General features: G+C 38.3%; 1 protein-coding gene across 1 annotated transcript in view; it reads right to left on the bottom strand.

The window, feature by feature from the left end:
* The window catches only part of LOC123858003 (doublecortin domain-containing protein 1-like), an 86,132-nt gene that overhangs the window by 43,964 nt on the left and 15,914 nt on the right, over positions 1–26,254 (bottom strand). The window contains exons 2-9 of the mRNA XM_064576720.1: positions 23,946–24,127; positions 20,129–20,227; positions 15,659–15,758; positions 13,630–13,765; positions 10,860–11,019; positions 6,244–6,402; positions 4,661–4,861; positions 34–127 (exon numbers count right to left, since the gene is read on the bottom strand). Of these exons, the coding sequence (XP_064432790.1) occupies positions 34–127; positions 4,661–4,861; positions 6,244–6,402; positions 10,860–11,019; positions 13,630–13,765; positions 15,659–15,758; positions 20,129–20,227; positions 23,946–24,127 (1,131 nt within the window). The remainder of the gene's footprint in view (positions 1–33; positions 128–4,660; positions 4,862–6,243; positions 6,403–10,859; positions 11,020–13,629; positions 13,766–15,658; positions 15,759–20,128; positions 20,228–23,945; positions 24,128–26,254) is intronic.

Below are 26,254 nucleotides of genomic sequence, written 5' to 3'. Positions count from 1 at the left end.
ACTACTTAGCCTATATATATATATATATCTTACCTGAACAATAACTGGATAGCCACAGGCTTCATTTCTTGTTTTGGTCATAGACACTGCCAAAACAAGGTCTGGGTTGCTCACCAGGTGAAAGGTCCTTTGGGAAAACAGGAGTAGGCTTGTTATCAAGTAGCATAACCAGATCAGAGCTCCCTCTGTGCCACTCACCAGAGTGCTGCCTCTGAGCTCCATGCATGCTCTGTGATAATGGATAGGAATCCTTTAAGCATTTCTCCCCCACAGAAGCACAACGTTATGCTTTCTCAGTAGAGAGTCCTGGAGGAACACTGCAGGAGGAAGGGGCTCCCTTGCTCTTCTTGGCTGCTGCCTGGGGTCAGCAGTTGGGAGTGAGGATATCCCGTGATGCTCTGCCCTAACCAGGTGCCCAGAATGTGTGGTCCCTGGGAAACTTCACAGTCCTGGCCTGTAATCATTTGCTCGTGGCCCTCCTGACATGGACATCACATGCTCGAAGCCTTCTGCTTCCCCAGCACGCCCATTCCCTTTTCATGCCCATGTGCCCCCAAACCAGCCGCACTCCCACATATTTCCCAGAGCACTACTTCCTGCTTGCATAGCAGCCACAGACCAGGTCTGGCCAGGCAAACCAACAGATTTTTGCCCTCCAGTTAGCTGTATTCATACTTTTGCTAATGAGTTCTGAACTCCGGCCTTGGGAAAGGGCCCAATTTCACATTTGTCCTCAATTCCCTCAGCCCCAGAGACCATACAGAGGATTTTTTTTAAAAAATATCTGATAGTTACTCTTTTATTATTGTTTAATAATTCTTCATGTCACACATCCCCTTTAAATCACTGTGTGGTTTCTGTCTCCAAACTGAACCCAGACTGATACACCCTCCTCACCTCCCGCTATTTATTATGAGAGGCACCGTGGCAGAATGATTAAGAACATGGATTCTGGAGCCACAGTGCTCAAGTCTGAATCCTGAATCTACTTCTTAGTAGCTATATGGCTTTGCTTACCAACCCCACACCTCCGTTTCCTCATCTGTAAAATAGGATAATGGTGCATGCTTCAAAGGACTCTTGTGGGAATGAAATGAATTAATGCACAGAAAATGCATAGATTATTGCTTGGCACACGTCACTTACAATGAGCTACTATTATTAATGGTTGTGATTTTTTATAGCTTTTCCTCCAATTCTCTTTTTCTAAAGGGGTATTCCCTAAAAGTCCAAGACATATGTTGAATATTGTTAAGTTGTCTTATATAGGAACTCATATAAAGCCTCTTTGACTGAAAGAAGGAAAGAAAATTATTGAGCTAAAACCCTCAAATTCTTTTCCTTGCATCACTTAAAAGCAAAATAAGCCAAACATTCAAGAAACTTGTCTGTATAGAAAAAGCCAATTCTTTATGTCTGTCAACATAGTTACATTACACATCAGCAGTGGCATTCCTGCTGTGGAAAATATAACCCGTCCTATAAAATTTAATGATGTGGGAGTGGAGGGGAGAGGAGAAGGTGAGAAAGGGTCTGTTATAAAAGTAATATATTTCTCTTTTCCAGACTTAAAAAATTCCAGATATCTAATTTAAACTTCTGTGCTATAAATAAATATAAAACAATATAACCTCACTATAAAGAATTTACAAAGAACTGGAAAATAGGGTAAAAATTATAACAGAATTTTAGACATTACTCGTATTACTACAAGATAATCACTATTAATCTTGCAATGTATTTCTCCCTTCTATTGTTAACTAATGATGTATCATTTTAAATTAAAAAATGGGTATTGGATCTGGGCGCCTGGGTGGCTCAGTTGGTTAAGCGACTCAGGTCAGGTCATGATCCTGGAGTCCTGGGATCGAGTCCCACATCGGGCTCCCGGCTCAGTGGGGAGCCTGCTTCTCCCTCTGACCCTATCCCCTCTCATGCTGTTTCTCTCTCTCTCTCTCAAATAAATAAATAAAATATTTTTTAAAAATGGGTATTGGATCTCATCAAATACCTTTTTAGCATTTATCAAAACTGGGCACTGCACGAGAGCTGGTATTCTCTTATTATTCACCTGTGTAACCTTGCCATTTGCATAGTTTGGGTCTTGCATTTTTGTTGACACTCAATATTATTCATATGAATGAATGATCGTACATCTCCTGTGATGACCTATTGAGATGCCAAGATCGGTTACCTAGCTATCTGTTTCTGCTGCTTAGAAGAGCCATAGCAACTTCTCCCATGCTTCAGTGCCCTGCTCAGCCATGACAGTGTTGGTTTTCCTTTTTGTTTTTGAACAGTACAGTGAATTGGCACTTGGCCTTAGCAGGAGTGCTTACATTTTGCAGGAAATTTGAATTTATGGACCTGTACATAAAACCCACTATGTGCCAAATGGCAGTGTGAGACCTTAATCTGTGTCCCAGGAATATCCAGCACGATACCACAGCCCCTTCCACAAACCCAGGGAATGAGTGCTTGCAAGTCAATCTCCCGTGCCTCAGTGTACCTAGCTTTGAAATCAAGTGATTAAGATGAGAAAATGTTAAAGATCCCTTGTAGCTCCAGATACCATGACACTGTATTTTCCCCTGTATAATTCTGGATCCCATTGAGGGGATTTTCATCCCCAAGCATTGTTTTCATATTTCCTTTTAGAAGCCAGACAACTAATTCAGATTTTGCCAGAGTTGAAAATGGGAGAAATGCCAGGCTATCTCAAAAGTTGACCTGGACCATTCTTCTGTGTGGCTGGAAACCAAGTGAGTGTATCCCTGGCAATTTCCAACTTGGGTTCGAGGAGGACCTCCACCATAATACAGTAAGCTAAAGCAGTAAGATGTGTGGCTGAATTCCAGAAATGTAGAGCCGGGTAGCATTAGCTCTGCAGGGGCAGGGATTTTCATCTGTTTTATTCTCAGCTAAAGCACCAGCACCTAAAACACCACCCTTAATTACCCTTTGCAGCAGAATGAATGAATTCTGGTCCCATATAGTAAATCATTCACAGGGACAAAAACCTGCTTCTTAGCTCCCTGTCATAAAGTTAGCTTAGCTAGGATGAATGGGGCAAAGGAACACACTCACAGGTCTATCTACAGGTTGCCTTTTCCGCCTTCTCGAAAACAAGCCCAGTAAGTGTTCCTTGCTGGCGCTTGGCTCATCTCAGACAGTGAACAGTACGACCAGCTTCCTTCCTGCCCATGCTGGGCTACTGCAGCCGCCCGCTAAAGCTTACTCAGTACGATCATTCATTCATATGAATAATATTGAGTGTCAACAAAAATGCAAGACCCAAACTATGCAAATGGCAAGGTTACACAGGTGAATAATAAGAGAATACCAGCTCTCGTGCAGTGCCCAGTTTTGATAAATGCTAAAAAGGTATTTGATGAGATCCAATACCCATTTTTAAAAAATATTTTATTTTATTTATTTATTTGAGAGAGAGAGAGAGAGAAACAGCATGAGAGGGGATAGGGTGAGAGGGAGAAGCAGGCTCCCCGCTGAGCCGGGAGCCCGATGTGGGACTCGATCCCAGATACTCAGAAATACTCAGTATTTCTTCTGTGGTTCCACATTTTCAGTCTCTGTCAAAGCAGCAATTCCTAAACCTTTCACAACACACACCTTTTGAAAATTCCAGTGAAAACCACAGCTCTTTCCCAGAAAAAAAAAAAATGTATCACACAGATGTCAAGAGATTGAAGAGGCCTCTGGAGCCCCACCATACAAGATTAATGGTAGAATTTGAAGCAAACCAATCTAAAAACCAAGGAGTTGTTTTCTTTCTCGTTAAAGACATGTTCATATATGAACAAAAACAGAAAGAGAAGTCTAAAAAGCCACCACGACTCAACAGCTACCAGCATTCTACCATTCTTGTTTCATCCCCCCCAACTTTTTACATTTTTGCTTTTGCTAGAATATTTTAATGCAAATCTGACCTACCTCTTAATTTTATCTGTATGTACTACAGTATATATCTCAGTGATCGGGACTTTTCTTTTTTTTAATATAGCCATTAAACTATTAGGACACAACAAAATTAATAAGACTTCCTTTGCATCATCTGGTACCCAGACTTTTAAATTTCCTCCAGTTGTCTTAGAAATAACCTTAAACAGTAGTTGGCTTGAATCTGGATCCAAACAAGGGCCAGGATTGGATTGATATATTTGTTAAGGTAAGAATTCATTTTCACTGTGTAAGCAGAGCCATATCAGTTGGTTATTTGATGGAAATAGGGGATGGTGGAAAGGCATGAATGTGGGGAGGGGCAGGAGATTGAGTTAATGAAAAGTACTGCAAACTTTTTTAAGTTCTTTCTTGATCCTTTCAAATCATAAAAATTAGAATTAGATGGCAGCCCAGTTTTCTCTTAACTTCCATAGCCAGTTAAAACTATGAACCCGTAGGTCAGATTTCATATTTCCTATCTGAATTGACACTGGATAAGTTGTGTATAGACTACTGAGCATTTACATTTGATATCACTCTCTTTCTCTTCTTTGAGTAGGATAAAAAATTATTGGCTACCTTAAATAGAAAATCCAAAGTCCTCACGTATACCCTTGCCTGCTCTGTGGGGACCATACCAGATTTCTTAGGCTGTCAATGATATATTTTGATAGATTAACACCCAGTATAATGGGTTTACCTGCTGCCTTCCTTGTGCATCCATCGTTGATGACTACCATCCACTTTCTTCTCCACCAAAACTACCTCCATGCCTGAGCGCAGATCAGGACCTCGAACTCCCAAAACTAGCTGAGGAGTGGCACAGCTTATAATTTGCCCATCTCTGTATTCAAACTGCTGGTGGCAAAGCTTCTGCAATTTACTCTGCTTTGGAGAATGGCTGAGATAAAGAGAATCCTATTAGAGGCCGAAAAGCATCCTGTGCCCTCAATGTGCTGGAGACCGCAAGTTCTGTTGGCGAGAGACCTGCTGTGAACCAAATTCACTGATAATGGGGAGGCGTTATCATGGGGACAGCACCGCTGCTATTTGCCTTGCCCTGCCAAGCGGACGTGAAGAGTAGAATTCTGAGTTTATTCTGTAATAGGAATACATGCCCATCCAAGAGAATATGAGAAACTCATCAGCATAGCAAAAAGAAATTGAGTTGAAGAGATAATTTAGTTAAAGAGGAAAAGGAATAGGAGAAGGAGAGGGCCCTGTAGAAATGGAAGAGGGAGAAGCAAAGGTGTTCAAATCATGGTTGTTTCTAGCCTCTATCTACAGTCTGCCTGGCAAAGAGAATGCCATTCTCCAAATTTCTCAATCCTCCCTAACAACTCATAGAATATCATAAAAAAGAATGCTATGCTAATAAGTTCATTCAAAGGAATCTCTTGCTTAAGGAGCTTAAGGCAATAAGCAGACTTATGAAATATATGAAACATCACAATGCATTGTCAATTAAGTTATAAACATCTACGAAGCCCCTAGTATGTGCATGGGCAATGTTAACTGTTGAAATGCCAAAGCCGTTTGATTTATACAAAATGCTATAATGTTAAGCAAAATGCTATAAAGTTAAGTCTAAAGGTTATGGAATAATACAAAGTACTATAAATTCCTGTTATTTCATTGGACATTGACCAGAAAAAAATAAAATTAAAAAGGAAGAAACTACATTTTACTAATTTCTTAAGGACATCACGGCATCTTACATGCTTATTCTTAAATTCATTCACACATTCATTCAACAAATACATAGGCTTTACGTTAAGTTATCAGGAGGCAAAGGTGGATGAGCTTACTGCTTAATAGAAAAGACACACCAGTGAACAAGAAATTACATTACATGGCACAAAATAAGCTAAAGGGAGAAGGGCCTTCCCACAAATACTTGTAAATACTTAGTCAAAAACACAAGAAAGACACAAATGTGTATGTTAATGTAAATGGCGGCTAACAGTAATGCAAACCCTCAGGAATCATTTTGCCTTGAAGTGAGCAAATCTAAGGCCATGCAGAAATCTCTAACAAGAATTCCTTGCAACTGGATGCCTGGATGGCTCAGTTGGTTAAGTGACTGCCTTTAGCTCAGGTCATGATCCCAGAGTCCTGGGATCAAGTCCCACATCAGGCTCCCCCTGCTCTGCGGGGAGCCTGCTTCTCCCTCTGCCTCTGCCTGCCACTCCCCTGCTTGTGCTCTCTCTCTCTTTCTCTCTCTGTCAAATAAATAAATAAAATCTTAAAAAAAAAAAAAAAGAATTCCTTGCAACTTTTTACCTGTATTTCTTCTGTGGTTCCACATTTTCAAAGAGTTCTTCTTCCATTTTCTTTGGAAGACTGTCATCCTCATCAAAGTCATGAGGAGTTTCCTGCCAGGCATACCTGAGAAGTGTGTGACAAGCTTTCATTCGGAGATGGGCTCTTGCATGTGAATCTCTATCAAGGTTCAGAAGCAAACACAAGTGTAAGAATTCTGATTTTTATTCACAGAATTTTCTCTGAGATATAGTCTGATCATATCGTGAAGGATATTGATGGATCTGTAAATCGCATTTCCATGATGGTGCTTAACATCGCCAATCCACCTCCTACTAATACATAATTTAGATCTTTTAATATAAGCCTACAAATAAAATTCCCCAATTACATAGTAAACAGCATTCATCTTTACTATATTTATTCAGGAAAAAATGGGGCCATGTATTATATCTCAAAAACTGCAAGATTGGGGTGCCTGGGTGGCTCAGTCGTTTAAGCATCAGACTTTTGACTTCAGGTCAGGTCATGATCTCAGGGTTGTGAAATCAAGCCCCGCATTGTGCTCTGCCCATGCTCGGCATGGAGCCTGCTTAAGATTCTCTCTCTCCCTCTCCCTCTGCCCTACCCCCCTCTAAAAAAAAAACAAAAAACTGCAAGATTAACACTACTCGGTAGTTTAAGAAATTCATAATGAATGTGTAATGAGATTCCTTTTGCATACTCCGTAAGTGGGTCATAATTCTGTCTGGAACAGGACAGCCTAGATTACTGCATTTCATAAAGTTTACTCATTAGACAATGTTAAGAAATCTTAATTAACTTCACTTTTCCTCTCAAATCTAGAGAGGCTCAAATAGCATTGGCACAGACGTGCCAGATTTTGACAGAGAATAATGTACTAAAACACTTACATAGTCATAGCTTGAATAATTGAGTCAGTCAGCCTTCTGGCTTCTTATTAAGATGAAGATGTGAACAGGAGCCTAGCCACCATAGATCTAGACATGTCACGTTCTGGAGCACTGTTGAGGGTACATTTGCTTCCATGGGATCACAACACAATATGAAGACTGCTCTGCTCAAGGCAGGATAAATATACAGGCAAAGCAGTGAGCCTATTTCAGAACTCTAAATGTGCATATGCTTTATTTAAGCTGACGGGGAGTAGGTAGGCTGTGATCGCCAAGGTGCTCGTGGTATTGGATATAACTGGAAGCAACATCAAATTACCAAAATCTTCGGGGTCAATTCCTGTGTTGGCACAGCACACCATACACTTTTCAAATGTAACACAAGTATTATACGTGGATATGAAATTGGAGGGTAACCGCTGCCTCTTTCAAAATTGCGCACACGCGGCTTCTCAAGTCAAAATTCTTCCCAGCAGTTAAAAAACAACAGTGCCATCTAGTGTTAAAAATAAAAAACACAGCTTTCCCACCAACTATCTCTGAGGAAAACAGAAAACAAGAATGTCTTTCTTAGTTATAACATATTCAGCAAGGTGTAAACAAGATTCTTCCCCCAAGTCCAGATGTTTAATTTTCTAACTTGGAATTTTCTGTATTCTCTTTGGCTTCCAGGCAAATGAAGTACAGACTTTAGAACAGCCTTTTAAAATATACCTTGCTTTATTAAATCATTCATTTGTCCATTCACTCATATAACTAATCATTCCATAGTTAGTCACTCATTCCTTTGACTGATATTTCTTGAATATCTGCTACATGATCGGCACAGAGTTCTAAGCATTGGGGATACAGTGATGAACAAAACAGGTAAGTTATCAGGGTTCATGGAGCTTTCTAGTGGGCAGAAGAGAGATAACAGACAAGTCAATGAATAAATAATAATATAAGTGCCATAAGTGGAATAAGACAAGATATTGTGATAGAAACTAGCCAGGGTGGGGTGGGATCTACTTAAGCAATGGAGTCAGAGAAGACTCCTCTGAAAGATAATGTTTGAGTTGAGACCTGGAAAATGGGAAGGAGCCAGCCATGTGAGGTTTGAGAGAGAACATTCTAGGCAAAGAGAATAAATGGAAAGGTTCTGAAGCAAGAATATGCTTGGTTCATTTGAGGAACAGAAAGACACTGACGTGACAGGTGTGCAGTGAGTGAAAATGGTAGTACGTGAGGGGGCGCCTGGGTGGCTCAGTCGTTAAGCGTCTGCCTTCGGCTCAGGTCATGATCCCAGGGTCCTGGGATCGAGCCCCGCATCGGGCTCCCTGCTCTGTGGGGGGCCTGCTTCTCCCTCTCCCTCTCCTGCTGCTTGTGTTCTCTCTCTCGCTGTGTCTCTCTCTGTCAAATAAATTTAAAAAAATCTTTAAAAAAAAAAAAGAAAAGAAAATGGTAGTACGTGAAGAGGCTTAAGAAGTGGGCAGGGCCTGCCTGTAATTCAGTAAGGAAATGGGAAAGTTCTCCCTGAGCTCCATGCTAAAAAAGCCTTTTCTTTCACAAAGCAGCAAAGCTGAGGTGAGTGCTCCCAGAGTTTCTTTTCCATTTTGCTTATTCTTATTACCAGATATCTTTGCACAAAACCCAACTATCAAAAGGGTTCCTCCTAGATCTAAGTTTACCCTCCTGCTTTGTGGATATCCCTCTTTAAATCATCCCTCTTTTCAAATATGTAAAACTTCCAAACAAACATATCTGAGAAATTCTGGGGAAATCTTTAAGTGACTCTCTAATATAAGATGATTTAGGATTGAGTCATCAGAAGTGGTTCAGAGAACGAGTGAAAGTTAGCCTGGAAAAGAGATAACCCAGTAGCCTGATGATGATGAACTTTGCATATTTTAAGGACTTTTAAGTAGAAAAGGAATGGATATAAACAGAAACAAATGAAACCATGTTCTAATTGGTTTAGAACCAATGTTCTAAATAATTTCGACATTAGAATGGGCTGCCTTGCGAAATAGTAATCTCCCTGTTACTATGAGTATTCAACAAAAGATGGGATCAAAAGAGCCTGCCCGGAATGTGCAGGAGATTCCTGCCTTGTTTTGAGTGGACTCACAACTCCAACTCAACAACTCAACAACTCCAGGCCTTGATGAAATCTATAAATTAGAACAATGTGGATCTTTGCGCTCTCAAAGATGTTCTTTCTTTTTTTCTCACTTTCTGTTTACTTTTTTCCCATGTTCAGTCTAATAACTCAAGGGGCCAGATGATACATTCTTCAGAAATTCTCTAGCCATTGAGGAATATACCATGTAGGCCAAATCATTTCTCTCTGAAAAAGGCCTTCTGGTGCCTTTGTGAGTGTCAGGACATGAGACCAGATGAATCACTCATCAAAATGAGGGGCTTTGTTTCCTAAAATAAGAGTTGATAGAGGATAGAAGCAGTCTTTTAAAGTAGTTTGTAAAATAGTTTCAAATGACATGTAAATTAATTTTTACTGTTATCACAAGGGTAGTTGACTAGCTATATATGGTTTTAGAATTTGGAAACTCACCCAATCATTCCTTCATTTATTCAGTGTAGGATGATTAAATTCAGCTACCCTGGTCTTCACAGAACATGCACCACGAGGATTTTTGCCTTCAAGGAATTCCCAGGCTGGTGGGGGGAGGGGAGGGGGAGGACTGATAAGCACAGCCCTATGTACAATCATTACCATGACTGATTTCAATGATGAAGAATCATTCCGCACGTGAGTACCAGGCAGGTCAAGGCACTTCAGGCAGAGAGAAAAACGGAAGTGGCTCAGAGGCCTGCGATGGCGCATAGACGGAGTATGTCACATTCAGCCGCAGCGTGTTGCCGCGGAGCTGGAGCCTAGTTCGTGTGTCGGGAAGAAAAAGTGTGGAGTGGAGGTGGGCGTGGGGGTGCAAATGAGGGTCAGTGACAGGCCTGGACTCAGGTCAGAAGGGCTTGGGATTACAGACTAGATGTTTTTTCTCTCTGCGGTAGGTAGCCACTGAAGAACTGTATAAAAAGGATTACGTTTGGGCGCCTGGGTGGCTCAGTTGGTTAAGCGACTGCCTTCGGCTCAGGTCATGATCCCAGGGTCCTAGGATCGAGTCCCGCATCGGGCTCCCGGCTCAGCGGGGAGCCTGCTTCTCCCTCTGACCCTATCCCCGCTCATGCTGTTTCTCTCTCTCTCTCTCTCTCAAATAAATAAATAAAAAATTAAAAAAAAAAAAAGGATTACGTTTTAGAAAGATAATTGTCTGTAGAAGGAACTTCGAAGTGAATTGGAAGGAGGAGAAGATGGAGAGAGAGACACCAACCCAGAAACCGCTTCAGTGACCCAGGATGACGGCTGTATGTTAATATGCATCCAGCTTGAACCTATATTAATTTAATTGTTCCTGGAGTCAACATCAATGGAAAAGAAACAGGACGGATTCCTCGAATAATTTGCAATTCCAAAATTCTAGTCTTTTAAAAATAGTAGTATAATAATAAAATTACTGAAAGTAGATCATTGTGATGGCTGAACATTGAAGCTCCAGCTTGATCTTTTTGCCAGAAAACTAATTAAATACTAGCTCTTCACCTGACATCCATATCACAAATGTGGTATATGGATTCCCTGCATGGGCTCTGTGCTGTTATTGAGCTAATGAGCTGAGTTCAAATAGGAACCAGGTAGTTTTCCTGGCCATGCTGATTACTTACAGAATTTCACTGGAAGCCTTTTCCATTGTTAAAGCATTTTTTTGCATTTGCTTTTCCTTTGGTCCTATCATTTGCTTCTCTTCTCCAAAAATTGCTACAGGCTTATGCACAGCAAGCTTGGCTCCAGACACGATATCACTTTGGACTTCTAAAACAAGAGCTGAGCAGAAATGCGCAAATTGCAAGGACGTATTAGTTATGATTGCAGAACACTAGGAATTTGAAAACACATGTTAAAATAAGAATGCAGACAATTTTCAGCTATTTGGTCTAAGAGAACACTTTCTAAGTGTTAATTGATAGTTGCTCTTTAATAAACTGGATTTCACTTAATTTTCTGTAGATTCTTTCCCCCCAAGATATTTGCAGTCAAAAGTACTGAAAGTAGGGGTTACCTCTAAAATATACAAAGAACTCATAAAGTTCAATATCTAAAAACAATCTGATTAAAAAATGGGCAGAGGACCTGAAAAGACATTCTTCCAGAGACGACATACAGATGGTCAACCTACACATGAAGAGATGCTCAGCATCACTAAGCACCAGGGAAATGCAAATCAAATCAAATCAGAATCATAGTGAGATATAATCTCACACCTGTCAGAATGTCTATTAACGAAAAAAAAAAAAAAGACGTTGAGAAAAGGGAGCCCTTGTGCACCTAGTTGGTGATGTACAATTGGTGTACCTACTACAGAAAACAGTATGGAGGCTCCTCAAAAAATTAAAAATAGAACTACCATATGATCCAGCAATTCCACTTCGAGGTATTCATCCAAAGAAAATGAAAACACTAATTTGAAAAGATATATGTACCCCTATGTCCATCACAGCATTATTTACAGTAGCCAAGATATGGAAACAGTCTAAGTGTCCATCAACAGATGAATGGATAAAGAAGTGCTATATAGATAATGGAATATTATGTGGTCATAAAAAATGAAATCTTGCTATTTTGTCAACATGGAGGTAACTCGAGGGTATTTTGCAAAGTAAAATAAGTCAGACAGAGAAAGACACATACTGTATTATTTCACGTACATTTCACTTACATCTAAATAACAAAACAAAACAAAACTGAAACAGACTCACAGATACAGAGAACAAACTGATAATTGTCAGAAGGGTAGAAGGATGGACGAGATAGATGAAGGGGATTAAAAGGTATAATCTTCCAGTTATAAAAAAATCAGACATGGGGATGTAATGTATGGCATAGGGAATATAGTCAATAATATTATAACAACTTTGTATGGTGACAAATGGTAACTAGATTTATTACAGTGACCATTTCATAATGTATATAAATATCAAATCACTATGTTATATACCTGAAACAAATATAGCAACATAGTCAATTACCCTTCATTTTTAAAAATGTCTAAGAGGAAAAAAAGTACTAAAGGATAGGTCTTTCTAAAAAATGTTAATTATTATAAATTCTAACCATTCAAATGGGCATATTATTTAGATATATGTCTCTAGATCATTATCTAGGATCCCAAATTCCTCAGTGGAAGTCCCTAATGCCTTGAAAGATACATACAAAACTTACTGTACAGCATTCAATATATGTAATAGGGAAATGTTTTAAATTATATTAATGATTTTTCTCTTTTGACTTTCTATGTATAGGACCTTTGTCCTAGCTCCTGGGGCAGCCTTAACAGAAGGAGTAAGACCATGAGTTGATGTGAAATGTTACAAAGGAAAGCAAAAGTACAAAGTTAGTTTTGACACTCAAGCACAACATATTGCCATAAGACAAGGGCCATGTAAATCAGGATTGACGCTCTCATGATTTAGGATTTTTCTAAATGCTGTTAGCTCCCATCTATTATATCAAAGCTTTAACCTCAATGTTGATTTGGTGAAAACCCACCATTTCTTGGCCTGAGGGCATTTGAGACAGAAGATAGAGGAAGGCAGAAAATCAGCACTGGATGTCATGATTCCCTCTACAGGCTTCACTTCGGGTATCTATCTAAGCTATGCCAAGGAAACATTAAGGACACTGTTCATTATTCAGAACATTGTGACAAGTCACCTCTCAAGTTGCCTCCACCACGCCAATCTGAGGCACAGCCCTGTCAACCTGGATCTGGTTTCTGAGAGGTGCAGCCATGACCCAAGATTTGCTGAAGTCATGCTGGAGAGCTTTCCAGAAGTGGTTGCGAAGGAGGGGTGAAGGGGTTCTATAATAAGGACTTCAGAGATGAGCTCCACCACAGCCAGGCTTCAGGGGGCCAAAGGGAGCAGAAGCAGGAAGCATCACCCACCCAAAGCACCGTCTGAGCCAAAAGAATGGAACACAGTCGCCCAGCCAGGGATGGCGGCCACCAAGCCCCAGAAAGCAAGAGACTCTGTGCCCCAAGTTCTTCCCTACCATCTGAGAGAGGAACGAAAGAGAGACTCTGGGGACTGGGAAATCTGGAATCTGTCCCTAAATATATAATTAATGGATTATAAATAATATAAATTAATGGGTAAGGCAAAATTTAAACCTGATTGGACACTTTATACTTTCCTTAACAGAAAACAAAGAAGACCTGATTTGTTAAAGACAAAATAAATTACGTTTTCTTTACACATCCAAAGTGTAGTGTGAATTAAAATATGCAATCCTGTTAAATATATAATTTTGTCTAAAGAGCTAAACGGCAGGATATAGGAGTGAAATATGACTATTTAAACAAACAATTAAAAAAAAAGCAGCATCAAGCATTTAATTTTGGCCATATATATTATGGTAAATAATTCCAATGCTTACCCTCTATCTTACGTATACTGCAGAAAGTTTGAATTTTAGAAATATCTGATGCTAAGTTTCTCAGGAAGATTTGTTTCTTTTGCTGAGCAATGGACACATCAGGATTGATCCAATGTTCTCCACATGAAACATATACCTAGCAAAGAAGTGAATCTCTGATCCTGTGTGCAACTGTTCACAGCAGCATTATTAGTAATAGCCAAAACCAGCCAAAAGTACAAACAAAATGTCCTATAATAGGCAAATGGTTAAACAAACTATGACACCATGGATAATACTCAGTGATAAAAAGGCAAAACTGTTGATAAACATGACAACTTTGAAGGATCTCAAGGGTTATACCAAAAAAAAAAAAAGTACTTCTCCATACTATCTTTGCAACGTCCTGTGAATCTATAAATTTTTTCAAAATAAAGTTTTATAAAATAATTTTTTAAAGGAAGGAAAAAAAGAAAGAAAGGGAAGGAGGGAGGGAGGGAGGAAGGAAGGAAGGGGAGGTAGGTGTAAATTAGGGCTTTGTAAACTATGGCTGAGGCCCAAATCTGGCCTGCTGCCTGTTTGTGTAAATAGAGTTTTATTAGAACACAGTTATGCCCATGCATTTACATGCTTCCTGTGACTGCTTTTGTGCCTACAATGGCAAGAGCTGATGTTTCATTAGAGATCATATGGTCTGTAAATATTTACTAACTGACCTTTTACAGAAGAAGCTGAACAAAGCCACTGGTATAAATGAACTTTAATATGTTAATGTGGCTATTTCTAGATGCTGAGATTATGAATGATACCTGTTCTTCATGCTGCTTATATTTATTTCTTAAACGAATTGGTATTTCTTTGAAGTAAGAAAAAATAGAGTGATATATTGAGAATACTCAGTAGGAAGAAAAATTCTACTCGGTGCTCTTCCGTGGCCCCACGTTGGTGATTATACACAGCCCCCTGTATGACAACTCAGGGAAAACTTTCTCAAAATTTTTTTCTGTTTGAACAATAGGCTTCCCTTTTTTCTCTGGACATACTTGATCATGTAACTGTTGATGTTTCTGTCTCTATGTTGGCTGCTCAGAACAGTGATAGGTTTGTTTCTAGCAAATATACAGAATCTTGTAACACTCACTCCTGGCTCCATCTTATCTTCCTTTTACTCATACTCCCTTCGCCTTGGTGGCCTCATCTACTTATCCTTACATTAAATTTATCCTTTTATATCCTATGTTTTAATGTAATCTATCTTGAATTCTTTCTGAAATAACCCAGTGAATTAATGCAGTAGCAAAAGCAAAGAAAAAAATTAAAAACCAACGAACTAAAACCTTGGAAGTGATAGTGTTAGAATTCAAAAGAGATCTCCCCAATTCCAACAACACAGACTTTAGTCATCAGTACTATGGTTTAAGACTCGCTCAAGGGGTCTTTACATTCAGAGCCTGAGTTGAGTTCTGATATGATGAGAGCTCAGCTCTCTGTTCAAAGAATTTCAGGCATTGGTCAAGCAGGTTTTCTTTTCGAGCTGATGCCTCAAATTCCATAAATGGGAGAAAGGGCTGGCTGCTAAAGTCCTTCTCAATCATCTCTAGCCACCCAGTCTGTGTGAAACACTAGATTTAATTTTTTTTCTGAAAGAGTGAAATTTTCATTTAGTAAGAAATCACTAAACAACTACTTTTTGAAAGCCTCAAAAAGAGGAGGTATCTACCTCCTTCAGAGTAGGAGACAGAAATCACAAGTGGTTAATAATCTGGTCTTGTCTAGTTTCCACCCTCCCTTCTAAAGTGGGGACATTGATAGCATCCATCTCATAGGGTCATGCTGATCCTTAAATGAGTTCATTCTTAGAAAGCCCTGGAAATCATGCCTGACAGTAACTCTCAACAGTTAGCTATTAGTATGATTTTCTGAGGATTGCTGAGTAAGGCTGAGAGAAAGTAAGGGGGGAAGCAGTTACTGTTTGAAGTCTTGTATTTTAAAACATTTATCTTTTAGTTGTATGCATATACTATTTCCAGTTTCACATTCATGTCTTTACCAGTTCATCTCTTTGAAGGTCTTTTAGGGCAAAGATTTCCTTTCCCTTTTCATTGAACAATCTCCGAGCTGCAGAAGGTAAATTTAAAATTTCAGTGCACCTGTAATAAGAGACACAAAAACTGAGCTTGTAGATAGAAGCCTTCCAGCAGAGTAGAGAGAAAATATGAGAAATCAAGGGTCTGGACCATCAACACCCACTCCTGCTGCAGACCTGTGAGACCACCCAGAGGCAGACCCTGGAGCCCATCAGACCGCTTTGGAGTCTCATTCCCCCATCCAAGCTGTGGGACTTGGGCAAATGAACTTCTCTAAGCCTCAATTTCTTATCTTCTAGGGTTTTAGTGAGGATTAAAGGCTGATTTTGAAAAGTGCTTACCACAGTGCCAGGCCTGATCAACAAATAAGTAGGCATATCATTATTGATTTTTCATTCTTCAATATGCCGCACACTTTCTAATTGTGTGCCTTTGCTCACGCTCTTCCTTCTACCTAAAATACTTTCCTTGGCTTTTTCTGTTAACGTTCTATTCTCTCCCCAGAGTCGTATCCATCACCAAGCAGTTTCTCATCTCCCTCCATTAGTAGTGATCTCTATGGCCCTTTAACTCCCTTTCAAACAGGAATCTTTAGCCTGGTTAACCACTCAACAGTGATTTCCAGCCCCAGGCCCCAAACAAGCATTTGGCCTTGCCCTGTGGATATCAAAATGAATGATACTGTTTTCTTGTTCCCTGAAGAGCTCCCTCTCTTGTCAGGAGAGAGACAGGTCAGCAACTGAAGTATAATATGCAGGAGTGATACACAAACAATGAATCATGGAACACTACATCAAAAACTAATGATGTAAAAGAAGAAGATAGCAGGAAGGGAAAAATGAAGGGGGGATAATCGGAGAGGGAGACAAACCATGAAAGACTATGGACTCTGAGAAACAAACTGAGGGTTCTAGAGGGGAGGAGCGTGGGGGGATGGGTTAGCCTGGTGATGGGTATTAAAGAGGGCATGTACTGAATGGAACACTGGGTGTTATACACAAACAATGACTCATGGAACACTACATCAAAAACTAATGATGTAATGTATGGTGATTAACATAATGTAATTAAAAAATTTAAAAAAATATGCAGGAGTGGGTGCTGTCATAGGCACATGGCCAGGGTGCTGTGAGAACACAGGAAAAACAAAACAATGAATTCCTCCAGGGAACCCTGATTGAAGGAAGTGACATTTGGGTTGGGCCTTTGCAGATGAATAGGAGTTGGTCGAGAAGGATTAGGACCTAGAGAAGTCTTGCGTGGCTGGACCCGGGTGTATGGATGGGAGCAGGAGCCAGATGAAGCTGGAAAAGAAGACAGGAACCCATGGAAAGCACTTAAGATACCAGGCTAAGAAACTTGGCCTCTACCCCATAAACCGCAGGAAGTCACTGAAGGTAGGAGAGTAGAGGTGTGATGTTCTCAGCTCCGCTCTTTAGAGAGTTAGCTGTCCGACAGGTAGAAGATGCACTAAAGCAGGAGAGGCTGCAAGTTACACAGCCCGTTCAGGAGAGTGGCAAGGAGGCTGAGTGGTGGGGGAAGAGAAGGGAGGGGTAACGGAACGTGATGGGGCTGTTGAGAAGACTGTTGAGATGATCCCACCTTTGGAACAAGAAAAGTAAAGGATTCTTGCTAAATATATTTTACATTAGAATGTACTGTCTATCCTAAGTGAATTAGAAGTGACTTTATGCTGATCAGGAAGGCTAAACTGTATGAAGAATATTTCTCAATTTTGTTTCCTTAGATGGGATAAAGCAATTGAGCAGATAATTAGGCCCTCCATTTCTCTGAGAGGCCTTAGAAGGAACTAAGGCAATGGGAACTAAGTCTCTGCCTCCTGTGTCATAGCTCTAGCAGCTGGTGGACCAAAGGAATTGGTGAGGAGGGAGTGGGAAGGAACTATAAGAAAATTGAGCCCCCAGCCACAAGATGTGCCTGATTCTCTTTCTTTGCTGCCCAGAGACCCAACCTGATTCCTTCTACTTTCCCTAAATGGATATCTTTGTGGGTCCAGGCAGTTATAGCATGACCTAAGGATTACCATTATCATATCTGCTCCTACTCACATTTTCCTGGAGAACATTTGGACTATGGGAATATCCTGTTTTAGGACAACGAGTGGGAGAATAGAAGGAATGGGTGGTTGGTAAATCTTTCTTTTTTTGAAACCCTGGTTTTAATAGTACTGAATTTAATTGGCCCATGTAGGTGGGCTAGAGAGGATTGGGGTAAGCTTTTTCCTCTCTATTTAATTCCTCCAACTTGTTCACATGCCAGTTAACATAAATGGAGACAGAATTAGCTGTTAAGTGCCTAAGGAGGAATGTGGACTCTGGAGTCAGATTGCCTGGGTTCAAATTCTAGCCCTCCTGTTCTGGTTGTGTAACCTTGAAAAAGTCCCTTAATTTCTCCGGGCCTCATTTGCCCTATCAGTAAAAGACAGCTATAGTAGTATTTATCTCACAGTGATATTTTACAGGTTAAATGTGTGGATATCTGTACAGCGCCTGGCACATAAACAGTCAGCAACACATTATCAAAATGGATCAAGCACTGCAAGCATTTCATGGCTACTCTCACTTAATTCTCACATCATTTCTGAGAGGCCAATTTTACTGATGAGGAAAGTGAGCCTGAAGGTTAATTTCCTTGCCCAAGATTGCATAGCTAGCAAGTAGGAGAGCTGAAATTCAAACCTAAATCTGAGTCCTTCACAACATTGTATGGCCCCCCGTCATAGAATAATGAGATAGTTGATCCACAGAGTGAGGGGACTGAGTGAGGTGCTGAGCAAGTGGTCCAAGATTTCTCCATTACGTGGAGGCAAATGTCCTAGAAATAAGGTCTTCTGACTTGCACACTAGGAATTAGGACTGGCAACCACATGGCCTACTCAGATTTACAGGGAGTCCAGAAAAGTAGAGTCTGATCTCTGTGCTCTGTGAGCACTAGAGTGGAAGAGGAGTGGCAGGTGGAGCTGGTACCTGGAGGGCTGTATTTCATTATAACCTAGGATGCCCTGGGAGAAAGGAAGCAAGTGTGTCTCCCAGGTCTGCAGATCGCTACAGGTCTATAGGAGCAGGGACTTCCTTTCTCCAATCACTCACCAGGACACCTATCCCAGGAGCCCCACCACATCCTTCCAGTTATTTCAGAACAGTGGGAAAATGCACAGAAGCTATGGATACATGCTTTCTTCTTTTCTTTATCTTCTTGCTTTGTATCTCTGTCTTTTTAGATCTCTCTCATTTTCTCTCTTCTCCATGAGGCCTTCCCTAATAGCTGTCCCTCACCAGGTTCTTCCTCCTTCCTGGTCATCTATAAAATGACCCCTTGATTATTTTTACTTCTGCACAATTAAATACTGCCCTCTGTGGCTTTCTGACTGTTTCACTGAGCAAACTGTCTTCCCAACAAGTTAGGAGTTTCCTGAGAGCACGGAATGTCTTGCCCCCCTCCCCCTTTTTTAATCTCCAGCAGAATATCTAACACCAGTTGATGCACATGACATGAATACAACAGATATTGAAAAAAATCAAATTCTTTCATGCTTTCCTCTTAGCTTTTCATCCAATTCTGTTTAGCAAAGAGGAACTGGGACTCAGAGAAGGGGAGTGCTTTGCTGAAGTTTTTGTTAGTTAATGGCAAACCTGGGGTTAAAATCAATCCCCTTGACTCTTAATTCAATGGTATTTCCAATATTCCATGTTGCCTGCAACTTTAAGTATCAACAAAAAAAATTCCCTATTTACTATTTAAAAATAATGCTTGTTATACCACTAGATCTTCCTTTATCTTTGGAGGTGGAAGAACCACCACCACCAAGAAAAGACCATCAAAGCCATCTGGAGTGACTTACTAAATAAAAATTAGCATAATTTTCCTTACATTTTATAAGATTGCCCCCTCATATTCAACAAGACATATTTTGTAAAAATGTTGATACCTGGTGCTCTACCTTTAAGCAGTTATCAAATTCTATGGGAATAATTCTTGTTTTGGTAGGAAAATATTAATCAAAAGAAAATTACAACATATTTTACAAATATGATATGGGCTGATGACATTTAAAATGTGGTTTACAGTAGATAACTACTGATTCCAATTCAAACAAATGTAAACCAAAGAAAAGTGCTGTACATTTGTGACATACATTTTTTAAATGGGAATAATTTATATTTACAGAGTTGGTAGCTCAGAAGCTAGGGGAAATTGCCAGCCCTTGACATTTGGGGCAAAAATTTATTAATTAGCACTGGTATCATAAACTCACATAGTTTATATATTTCACAGATTAAAAACTCCAGAATCATTGTACTAACAACAGCCTTCTTATGCAGATACATAGGTATTTTGTATTATGTGTTAGACATAATTATTTAGGCACTAGAATGGAAAATGCCTTTGCATTTAGGATAGTAAGTATTTACCTCTCCAAAAGTTGGTGAAATTCGGTCTGGATTGTTTCTGTTTCAAAATATTTAGTAACGTGGTTTTTCACATTCTTTTTCCTTTCAATGTCAACATTTCTGAAACAAATGATCCAAGATTTGACTGATATGTCAGTATATGTTATCAATTACCTTTCATCTTTAAATATGTGAAAAAATCATGAGGTTTCAATTTATCATAATTTGTCCTAAAATAATATGCTTTCTTTAAAAAAAAAAAAAAAGAAGAAGAAGAAGAAGAAGAAGAAGATTTCAGGGGCACCTGGGTGGCTCAGTCAGTTAAGCGTCCAGCTCTTGATTTTGGCTGAGGTGGTGATCTCAGTGTCCTGAGATCGAGCCCCGAGTAGGTCTCCACGCTTAGCCCAGAGTCTGCTTGAGATTCTCTCATTCCCTTCCCCTCTGCCCTTCTCCCCACTCTCCTCCCTCTCTCTTAAATAAATGAATAAATAAATCTTTAAAAAAAATTTTTTTTAAGTTTAAAAAAAGGATTTAAAAAACTATCACAATTAAATTAAGTTTATAAACATTTATACTATGAACAATTTATATAAGAAAATGAATTTTCAGTATTTTAATCCTCTTCTAATAATGCTGGACACTCTGAGCTGTGAATTTATCAGTTTTAAAGAAAATACAGAGACTACATTCATTTTGCCTGTGATGTTCATATATAGTTGATATTCATATGTTTATTCATCTATTATTAAGTTATCAATCCAAACCTAAATATTTTTAAACTGGAAAGTGATTAATGATAGACATAGAAAAAAATGTTTAATTGGAATATGTATCGGCTCAAATTTTCAAGTTAGAAAACTATCTGGTATAGTTTTAGAATCTCTATATTTTATTGAATGAAAGAAATAGTGGTCAAATATAGTTGTTCATTCACAAAATATGGTAATCAAGTATAGTTAATCATAAATAAATTAATAGATACATGAATGAATGAATAAATTCAATAAGCACTAATTTATGGCCCATTTTGGCCCTATATCCTGTGGTAAATAAAATGGCTTAGTACTTGATTAACGAGGACACACTGTCCCATGACCAGACCATAGCAGAAAGCACATATATGGATGAATAACACATCATCCCTGTTCTCTGTCTCATGGATGGAAGCATAAGCAGATAATCACAACACAGAGCAGTAGGAGTTATGCTGGGGAAAAGTCCACAGCAATCAGAGCATTGGAGAACATAGAAGCTACAGCTAATTCAGGGGTGGGTAGGGAAGTGTCAAGTTCAGGGTCAGCATCTAGAAAGGAAGGCCAAACTCATTCTCAGAACACCTTTATTATTTTAAGGCAGATGGAAGGTGTTGGGGAGTGGCAGGGGTTTAAGAGTAAGAACTGGAGAGAGTGTTGATAAGAGATAGAGCTAGAAAAATATGCAGGAACAATTCACAAAGGGCCTTAAAAGCTATATTAAGGTGCTTGAGTGAGTCCAGAGATCATAACTTACTAATAACTTACTCATTAAAATTATCTAAAAATATAAAGTTTATCACATAGCTTCAAATTGAGCCTTTCCTCTTAGAATTCCTTAAACTAACACTTACAAAATTCTCCTTGTTTAACTTGCTATTCTGAGAGAAGAAATTCACCTGGAAATCACAACGGTTTTAATTTATTTGAATTTTGACAGCCACTACCCAAGACTGACAAGATCTTATTACTCACCAAGAGTAAAGATCGACTAAATCACAAACAAATGATATTTGATCTTCTGTTGGCTTTGTAGATAGAGGAACCAGCAACAACAAATTTCCCTCAAAACTGTCTAGAATGAATTATTAAGTAACTAAAGGACAGCATGTTGCCAGGATAGGATTTGGTTAAAATGGGTCTATGTTTCATCATTCTAGCTTGATTTCACTTGTAAAGACACAAAATAGCCCAACTATCTTCATTCTTACAAATAAGTTTCAAGATAATGCATGTAATGTACGCCTACATGTCCTTAGCATTTATTTCTTCTGACAGAAAATATTTAGCTTGGATATATGAAAAGTAGCATAGCAGGACTCCTACTCTGCACAACTCTGGGATGCGTTTGTATAGAATATAATGTGAAAAGTGTCCTCTGGAACTGGGCAATGCAGCTGCTCAGTAATATTAGCCAAAATTCTTTCCATTTGAACCTTCTGTTAACCAGTATTTACATACAGCTCTGGGCAAACAATGCTATTGAAGATCCTGTAGAAAATTTTCTGAAATGACCAAGAAAAAATAATGTATATTTAGAAGAGTTTAATGTCAAGTGTATGCCAGTGTACTTTAATTTTGGGGGAATAATTAATTTATGTAGTGAACAAAGTGAATACTTGATTAATTAGGACACACCATTCCATGAACATAACAGGGTTTCACATACTTTCTGCTGGAATAGTTGTCCAAATGAACAAATCTCTCAATTATGTTTGGATTACCTGACTGAACTATGCATTTTAAAACATTAATGTGGAAAGATAAAATCTGTATATAATTTTGAGCCCCAGTGAAAGACATAGTGTAAAAAAATAAATGTAGGAAGGGACAAAAATTGTTAACTTTGGATGTTAAAAAAAGTCATATGTAATTTAAGGGCATTACCCTCACATTTTACATCTAGCAGAATGAGCTAATTATGAAATGTATGCGTCAAAGATTTCAATTTCAGGCTTGACTTTACTTTAAAGATTAATTTTTTACTTTATCATCTTTACAGGCAGTTCAGTGGACAGCCGATCTGAATGTTACTCATTGTTCAGCGATGTATGAAGTATATTTAATCAATGTGAAGAAAGTAATATTAAACGATTATCAGCAGCCTCAAATATTCTAAACATCTCAAAAGAAAGGTCAGAAGATAACAGCACTGCTAATAATATGAGAAACAATATATTTAACTCATTCTTTACATCACAGCCTTGCACTGGTCTATGATTTCTTTTGTCATAAAACGTAATGAAAATACAGCAAGTGATTTTTCTCTAATGTTGGAGAAATATTGGTTGTATGGGAAGATTTTATTCCAATCTTATAACACAAGCTAAAGTGCAGATCGATGTTTTTCTAGAATGATAAGCTTTTAAAATGTTATTCCAAAGGCAGAGATATAAATTATATGAAGTTATATTTTGAGAACTGCATTTGCTTGGTAAATATGCCAAAGATCTTCATGTAAATAATAATGTACAATAATAATTTAAATAAGGACTTACACAATTATATGTAAGAAGAAATTCATGAACTCAGTTATTTTGAAACACATTAATAAAACTTAAACAAAAATGCTAATTCAAAATAGACATTAATCTCAGAACTTTTTTTGATCAGAAGTACCCATTTCTAACTCATTATTTTCTCCCGTGCTTAGCCTCAATCAGAAGAGTTAAAAGTTCCTGACAAGTTTTAATTAAATCTCAGTCTCTATTTTTATCTCCAAATATCAACATGGGAGCCCTTTTTATTTATTAATTAATTTGTTTCTTTATTTTAAAGATTTATTTATTTATTTGAGAGAGAGAGAGAGAGAAGAGGGAGGGGCAAAGGGAGAGGGAGAGAGAGAGAGAATCTCAAGCAGACTCCCCCCTGAGTACAGAGCTTGAGGCGGGGCTCATCCCATGACCTTACAACCCTGATGTCATGACCTGAGCCAAAATTGAGAGTCACTCAACCAATGGAGCCACCCAGGCATCTCGAGAACCCTTTTTAAAAATAAACACAGAATTCTCCCAGAAATGCATTCTTAACGAAGACAAAAATTTGTGGAAATGAGAAACGAGAAGTATGAGCAAACTGTTCTTAACTGCATTTTCCGTCCAGGTGAGCTGTCTGGACCAATTATAATAAAGGCTCTATTTTTATTCTTGTCTCCATTCCGCAGAACTCTGAGCCTCATAGGGACACACAGCTCCGGGGTCTTACAGATGGATTTCTTCATGGGAGGACTGTTTGGAATAAGCAGTCCTTCTATTGGCCAATCAAACTCCTTCAGAAAGAAATGACAAAGAATGTGATGATAAGTAAGAAGAGTCATTTCTAGATAAAAAAAAATACTAAACACACAACTTATACCTTTAATTTTTCATTCATACATCAAAAAATGTATTGGGCATCTAAGATGTTCCAGACAATTCTAATTGATGTTTCATTTAATTAAAAAGGAACAATTTTAAGACACACTGTGTTGTGTTACAACATAGAAGACTTAGTCCCTCTCAGAGAATCATCATTCTAAAAAGATAAAACTGAATTAGCTTGGGATGTTTTTTGCTTGTGTGTGAAGTATCTTTAATCAATGTGAAGAATGTATGAAAAGTGGTTTTATCATAGCCTGAAATAGTATTATCTTAAACTAGACCTATTTGACAAAGAAGAATACATTTGAGGAACTCTCCAAAAACCAGAATGAGATGACAAAAGAACTTAGACCAATTTCTATGTTTCAGTTGCAGAACTCACTTACTGTGTATCTTTCATTCATTTATTTATTAATTCATGCATTTTCTAAATACTGATTGATGGTTTACTATATTCCAGGCACAGGGGTAGGCACTGGAAATAAAACTGAACAAGACAGAATACTCTTCCACAAGGAATTTCTAGCAGATCTTCAGAAACTTACCTAGAAATAAACTGACAATTACAATAGTATAAGCATAATAGCAACAGGCGAGTACTGGGTGTGATGGGACGACACAGGAGGGGAACTTAACTTAGAAATGCCGTGTAGCAAGGCTGAAGCCTCAGTCGGTAAAGGAAGGGTAAAAGGACAGGGCAGAGTGTATGTACAAGACTTAAGGATTAGCAGAACATGATATCTGGGAGATAAAGAGAAGAAAGGATTGATTGCTTCTAGGTTTGTAGTTTGAGCAACTGGGTGGATGGTATGGCCAGTCACAAAAATAAAACATTTGTGGAAGAAGCGTAAATGGGGGAACAGATGATCAGAGACGATGTTGTTAGGCAAGGTCTCAATTTTTTCATTTTTTTCTATCTGCAAAAACAATTGTCCTGGCAGCAGTTAATCCCTCACTAATCTGCAATGACCATCCTGTAAAATATCACAATTCTGTATAAGTGTGCATCTGTTTCTGTGTGTTCTATTCTCTTCAATTGTTGATTTTCCTACCCTGTACAGTACCATACTGCCTTGATTACATACAATACCTTTATATCTAACAGGTTTTGATATTTGATAGGGCAACTCTCCCCACCTTGTCATTCTTCTTTGGAAATTGGCTCTTGTTAGCCCTTTGATAGTTCATATACAATTAATGAATCAGCTTGCTTATTTTTCTAACAGTCTGTGTGGGATATAAATGCTCTGCAGAGCTTCCTATCAATCCTATTTTTTAAAGATTTTTTTTTCTTGAATGTCCATTGAATCACATAAGGGTCTATTTTCTGCAATTATATGTGCTCATATAATTATTTATCCTTTCACTGGCTATGTGTTAATTACATTGTTTTTTTTAAGATGTTAAATTAATATTACATTCTTGGACCAAATTGGTCACACTGCATTATCTTTTTTTATAGATTGCTGAATTCAATTTGCTAATATTTTCTTTAGGATTTTTGCATGTATGTTCGTAAATGAAATTAACATGCAATTTTCTTGTATGAACCTTGTCAGGGTTTGGTATTAAGTTTATCCCAGCCTCATGAAATGAGTTAGAAACTGTTGCTTCTTTTTTGTATTATGAAATACTTGCTTCTTATATGTTTGGTAGAATTTGCCAATAAAACTATTTGGTATTGGTGTTCTCTTTGTGGGGAGATTTTAACTATTGATTCTATTTCTTCTATGATTATTGGATTCATTATGGAAGATTCATTATGATTCCATTCTAAGTTACTTAAGTGTGCAAACTTGACCATTCTATTTATCTAAGTTATAATATTTATTAGCATAAATTTACTTATCCTTATTGTCTTCTTAATCTCTCAGTATCTTTATTTGTATCTTTCCTTTATTTTTAATATTATTTACCTTTACTATTTCTTTCTTAATCAGGGTAACCAGGTATATCCATTTTATTAATGTTTTCAAAACAATCAATTTTTGACTTTGTTGATTCTGTTTTGTATCACATATTGTATCAATTTCTGT

Source organism: Mirounga angustirostris, unplaced genomic scaffold, assembly GCF_029215605.1.
Source record: "Mirounga angustirostris isolate CCGP_5_RB_7025 unplaced genomic scaffold, mMirAng1.0.hap1 SCAF_13, whole genome shotgun sequence".
In the NCBI taxonomy this organism is placed as follows: Eukaryota; Metazoa; Chordata; class Mammalia; order Carnivora; family Phocidae; genus Mirounga; species Mirounga angustirostris.
This window is presented reverse-complemented; position numbering and strand designations above follow the sequence as displayed.